This window comes from Cynara cardunculus, assembly GCF_001531365.2.
Source record: "Cynara cardunculus var. scolymus isolate 2C chromosome LG 7, CcrdV1, whole genome shotgun sequence".
Lineage (NCBI taxonomy): Eukaryota > Viridiplantae > Streptophyta > Magnoliopsida > Asterales > Asteraceae > Cynara > Cynara cardunculus.
Genome location: NC_037534.1, coordinates 3,951,530 through 3,957,942, shown reverse-complemented (window position 1 = coordinate 3,957,942; position 6,413 = coordinate 3,951,530). Strand labels below are relative to the sequence as shown.

The 6,413-nt window shown below is 31.6% G+C and overlaps 1 protein-coding gene across 1 annotated transcript; it reads left to right on the top strand.

Annotated features, from left to right (window-relative positions):
• The first annotated feature begins 3,090 nt into the window (after positions 1–3,090).
• LOC112515693 (ethylene-responsive transcription factor ERF109-like) lies at positions 3,091–3,808 on the top strand. The gene has a single exon (XM_025122600.1). The coding sequence runs from the start codon at positions 3,091–3,093 to the stop codon at positions 3,676–3,678; it is 588 nt and encodes a 195-aa protein (XP_024978368.1). The 3' UTR covers positions 3,679–3,808.
• Positions 3,809–6,413: the final 2,605 nt, after the last annotated feature.

Below are 6,413 nucleotides of genomic sequence, written 5' to 3'. Positions count from 1 at the left end.
CATTGCCTCTTCTCTGTCATGATGACATCGCAAACTCGGATAAAGATTTTATTTTAAGGTCTCATTGACCGATTTAATGGGTAACCGATTATCTCAACTGATGTGACAAATTTACTATTAAAAAGAATATTACATGGATAATTAAAAAAAACATCTCATCCATGATAGAATTAAAAAAAGAAATTGAATAACGAATTGATATCTACATGTCATCGACATTCCAAACAAAACAAAACGACACCCTCCCACTCTTCTTCCTGAAAACACCACTGGTGCATCTCTGGCCTCCCCTTCCGTCAACCTCCTTCAAACTTGTCAAATTCAAAAATCAACTCAGTATTATTTTGCTAAACCGGATACGTCACATCAGCATGGTAATCAGTTAATGTTTCAACCGGTTATTCGGGTATTTAAATGTTTAAAACTTTACATTTAAGTACAAAAATAAAAGTTTTGAAAGTACGTTACCCAAAGTAGGAATCAAGTTAAAGTATGTTACTTTTTCATGCAATTTGCCCAAAAAACAAATACCCATTTCAGTTCCAACAATTTAAGTCATCAAATTCGAAGCATGGATAGATAGACTACTCCAACATTGAGTTTATAGAGAACTCATATGTAAAATAGTACAAGGTGGTGTTATGGGTTTTGAAATGGCACTAAGTTACCCAGATGGAGAAGGATGAACGAGAAAGGAGTTTTGGTCCCCTTATGGCATGATTGTCGGTACCTTCAACGATGGGATTTTGGTTCGACAGAGTGATGCGAGAGCGAAACAACGGAGCGATGGGAACGACTAGAGGAGAAGCGATGAAGCGGGACGAATGACGAGAGAAGGAGATGATTGTTATATATTTTGGTTTCAATGAATTTTTACTTTTTATTCGGTATACTATTTGATTTATTTTTTTATTCTAATCATGGATGACGTGATTTTATTATAATTCATGTAATATTGGTTAAATAATAAATCTGCCACAGTTGAGGTAATTGATTAATTTGTTAAACGGTTTTATGAGACCCTTAAATAAATGAAGAGTTTGTTTCCGACATTAAAATGATGATTTTTAAAGTTTATTCATCAAAATGGGAATTAGGTTAAAGACGGTTCTATTTTGATGTAATTTTCCCTATCTTTATCCCACCAACAAAAATAAAGTAAATTAAAGTTTTTATATTAAGTTTATTTCATTTAAATTAACACACATTTTTTAATTACTGTATTTAGATAATTGATAGACGAGCATGGGAAATGAGAATTGGGACATAATTCCATTCTTTATATTGGTGTGCAGAAAGTTATTTGATTCAATTAAAACCGATGGACCATAATCGGATATATACCCAGTTATAATTAGATGGAATATGATCCAAATTTCAACATCTAAATTAGATCTGTAGTTTATTTGATAGCAATCCAACATCCAGTAAAACGAAATCGATCCAATCCGATAACTATCCAATACCCTATCGAATGACTCTCCAATTATCATTAAAAATACCATTAAATTAATAACTATGCGTAGTTATTAACATTTTATGATATTATTTTTTTAGTTGATATTTATATGCATTTTTTAAGAACTTAAAAAAGTATATATGAAAAATCAGCTGAAATGATCGACTGATTGATTGAAAATTGAATCAAAATATTGGATGAATCCAGTCCGATCAAATGAATAACTAACAATAATATTCAATTAATGGATTAAATTGAATCAGATGACAAAATCCAACTTCTTATGATAATTGAACTGAATTGAATTCATCTAAGGGGTTGTTTGTTTACCTCTTAATAGTTCTATTAGGTAGTGTTTGGTACGCAGACTGGACTGGAAAGAACAGGACGGGACGGGATGGTACAGGACGGGACGGGACAAGACTAATTGTCTGTCCCATGTTTGATACGACTATGATAGCACAGGACAAAACTATTAAAATGACCATATTACCCTTAAATGTTGTTCAATGTTATTTTATATCAAAAAAATTCCAAACGAACAAAATCAAGATCATTTCTATAGCATCAAAGCGGGAACTGGTTTTTATTGATTTTTGTGTAATATTCGAAGAGAATGGAAGAAGAAGCATAAGAAACTACACAAAACATAGTCTCTGTCGGCATTTTTTAAAATATATAATTAATTATTTTTTATAATAATTATATAATTAATTATTTTTATAAATTGTGGAAGAGACGGGTCAATGAAGGAGGCTGTGGTAATTATGTTTTCTATTGGAAACAAGGGTAATATAATCAATTGATATTTAGTCTCATATTGTTCCATCTTTTTTGATGGAACAAAAACCATCAAGTTTTGTCCCATGAAATTTAAAAATAGTCTCATCTTGTCCCATGTATTTTTTGTCCATGACATACCAAACACGAGACTATTTTTTTTGTCCCGTCCCGTCCCATTTAGTCTGCATACCAAATGCACCCTTAAGAGGCAACCTCTGAATCGTTAAGAGATGAATCTTGTTTGGCAAAAAAAAAAAGTCTGTCTCTTAATGGTTCTAAAACTTTCTGAATGATTTCGTATCATGTATCTCTCTTAACCATTAAGAGCCCTAATTTCATTGTACATAATTAACAAACAATTATATTTCATTTTGCACTATATCATGAGACCCTCTTAATCATTTTAACCACTTAATCATTATGCATCAAATCATTCAACAATTGTCAAATAATCTCTAAATTTCATCTTAACTATTAGAATAATTTAAATTAAATTTGTAATCTTTCATCAAGTAAAATAATTATTATTTAGAAGGCGGAATGTTCCTTAGGAATCATCTAGAATAAAAACCATTCAATCAAGAAACCTTCCAAAGAGAACGAACTTGGTTTCCATAGGCAAGCTCTTTATTTGCCACGTTTCACTCTAATAAACGCCACGTATATACCACAACCTGACGTAAGCAATCCAAATCATCCATCATCTTTCAGTACCACACCCTACGTATTACTTACACGTGGCCCTTCATCATCCACAAGTGCCACCGTGTACAACCAACTTTCTCGTTATATAAACTCCCACCCTCCAGCTGTACCTTTCCTAAAATACTCCACCACCAGGCACCAACATGCAAAATACTATTGCAAATCATCATCACGACGGAGCCATGATCACTGCCCGTCGTTATTGGACCGCCGACGAGGAGAATTCCATCATTGTCTCCGCCCTCACCAACGTCATCTGCGGCAGCTACACTGACACCAACCCCATTTCGTCATCATCTCCGGTGATTTCACTGTGTGCACATCCGATGGAAGTATGCCAGGTATGCAAGATCGATGGGTGTTTGGGGTGCAATTACTTCTGGCAAAAAGCACCACCGTGCGACGGTGGAAAACAGAGGAATGTTGCCGGTGGAAGAGGGGAGACGAAGCGGAAGAGGAAGCGGCAGTATAGGGGAGTGAGGCAGCGGCAATGGGGGACATGGGCGGCGGAGATTCGGGATCCATGGCGGAAAGTGAGGGTGTGGCTGGGAACCTTCGGGACGGCGGAACAAGCTGCCAGAGCTTATGACAGAGCCGCCATACACTTCCGTGGAGAGAAAGCCAAAACCAATTTTCCGGAGAGTGATTACCTGCAGCCGGAGCAGCGGCCGCCGGCGGTGAAAGTGGAACAAGAATGCCAGAAAAGCATGGATACGGATCATAGTTTGTGACCCGAAAGGGATCCGGTCTCCATGGTTGTGAAGTCGTTTTAGATTTAGAAGAAAGAGGAATGTGTTAGTTGGTTTGCCTTTTCAAAATAAAATATCGCGGGAAGATGTTGAGTTTCAAAGGAAATAAAGAATCCACTTGAAATAACAAATTATCAGCCTTGCTCCTCTGTCTAGTGTTAGTGTCTCAAATATATATATATAAATTTGAAATCATGGGAGATCAAGTATTTTTTGTGAGACCTATAAGATCAATTATTAATATTTGGATTAGATCTACGGTTAAACAATTTAAACATTCATAAACGCCACGAAACTTCTCAATAATCATAAAATTACCACCATACAACTTTAGACCATTATATTATTAGCTTATAAAGTTATTTAATGAATATAAAGTGGTTTTACAGATTTTACAAAAAACTCTTGGTTTCATGAGAAGCCAACCTTATATATATATATATATATATATATATATATAAAATAAAATGTCATATGTATATACATATAATATCATATATAATAATAAAAAAAAGAATCCAAAAGCTTGGGTAACAAGGTGGAAAACAGAACCGTAAATACGGTTATTATTATTATTAATTTAATTCACACCTGTCGGACCTGATCTCAAAGAATTCAAGTTTTGAGCATCTTTAAGAAATTCCTCAAATTTGATAGTAGAAATTTAAATTTATAAAATAAAAATACAGCAATTTCGATGATGATTATATTGTTAATTTTTTAATCTAATAAAATTTATTATTTTTAAAATTTATAAATTTGTATTATTAAAATATTTTTTAATTCAATAAAAATATTATTTCTCTTGCTAAATATTTATTTTAAAATGTTCATATTAATTAAATAATATTTCTATCTTATTGTAATTTCTTTAGGGTGTTCTCCAAAAAATTAGAGATTTTTTTAAGGAGTGTAAAGAAAATTACCCGATTGCCAATTAGAACCGATTGATCCAGTTAGAACCGATCAACCATAATTGGATATCTAATTGTAATTGGATAGGATTAGATTAAAAATTTCAACATCCAATTTGGATCAATCGGTTCTCGGATGACAGTCTATAACCAACCAATATATATAGATATACATACATACATATACATACATATATAGATACATGTAATATATATACACGCACACACACACACACACACATATATATATAGGGTTCAAATGATAACACCTTTGTTTTACGAAATTACGAGAACACTTCTGAGTCTCCGAATGAATCAACACATAATAAAAAATAGAATAAATGAAAATAAAAAATAAATAACACATAATAAAAAATTGAATAAATGAATATAAATTACTATTTATCCATAATTTTCTGTTATCCTATATCTATTTTTATCCTTTAAATTTTGTTATTATCACCCGAGACTTTTTATGTCGATGCGTCCGTGTCGATAATGATGCAATAATACTATAATAATAATATGATAATTATTTGATAAATTAAAGATTGTTTATGATGTGATAATCATCTAATAATTATATGATTTTGTTGTAATAGCGATGTGATAATGTTGTGATAATTGAAAACCAATGATGATCATGTATACATTGATCGAGATGTTTGTTCATTGTATGATTTTATTGTAATAATTATTTGATATTGGTTAACGTATTATACGTATCTGATTTTAGAGATAAAGATGTCACCAAAATTATAGATAAACACGAAATTAATCACATGATTGTCCTTAATTAATTACTTTATTTTCTTTTAAGTTTAATTGTGGCTCAAATATTTGGAGGCTCATGTGTTCTCACATTCTTGTAAAGCAGAAGTGTTTTCGTTTGAACCTACACACACATATATATATATATATATAATTAGAATTCACACACTATTTTTAATAAAATTAATTGATAGAAAAACATGGGACGTTAAGAATTTAGGATGAACTCCCCTTTCCACAAGCATTTGCAGAAAGTTATTCAATCCAATTAAAACATGTCGATCATAATTAAATATATATCCAATTTTAATTTGATCGGATCGGATCCAAATTTTCAACATTCAAATTGGGTCAGTTGGTAATTGGATGACAATCCGACATCCAATAAAATCGAACCAATCCAATCTAATAACCATTCAATCATCATCCAAATACCATCAAATTAATAACTATATAATATTATTAACATTTTACGATATTGTTTTTTAGTTGATCTTTACATGTTATTTTTTGATAATTCAAGAAAATATATGAATAATTGGTTGAAATGATGAATTAATTGGTTGAAAATTAGATCAAAGTATTTGTTGAATCCAATCCAATTCAGTTGATAATGAATAGTAATATTCAATTGATGGAACCGATCCGGTCCAATTATCATTGGATTGGATGTTTAGTGTTAATTGGATTGAATCAAATGACAAAATTCAATATCTAATAAGTGATTGGATCATAACCGAATCCACCAAAATTTGTTCGATTTCAACAGATAAACACTGTTAAGCTATTTAAAACATCTGATTATTAAACTAATTTTTATTGAATTTGCTGTCATATAGAAAATATATTAGATTAATTTATCATTAAGTAAAATAGTTATTATTTAGAATCTAGAATGTTCCTTCCCGAATTATCTAGAATCAAAACCACTCATTCACAACAAACCTTCCAAAGGGAGCACTTCAAGAAACCATGGGTCTAGAGCGAACTTGGTTTCCATGGGTAAGCTCTTTATTTGCCACGTTTCACTCT

Excerpts from the sequence above, each read along its gene's own strand:
- LOC112515693 (XM_025122600.1), top strand. The coding sequence starts at position 3,091 with ATGCAAAATACTATTGCAAATCATCATCACGACGGAGCCATGATCACT.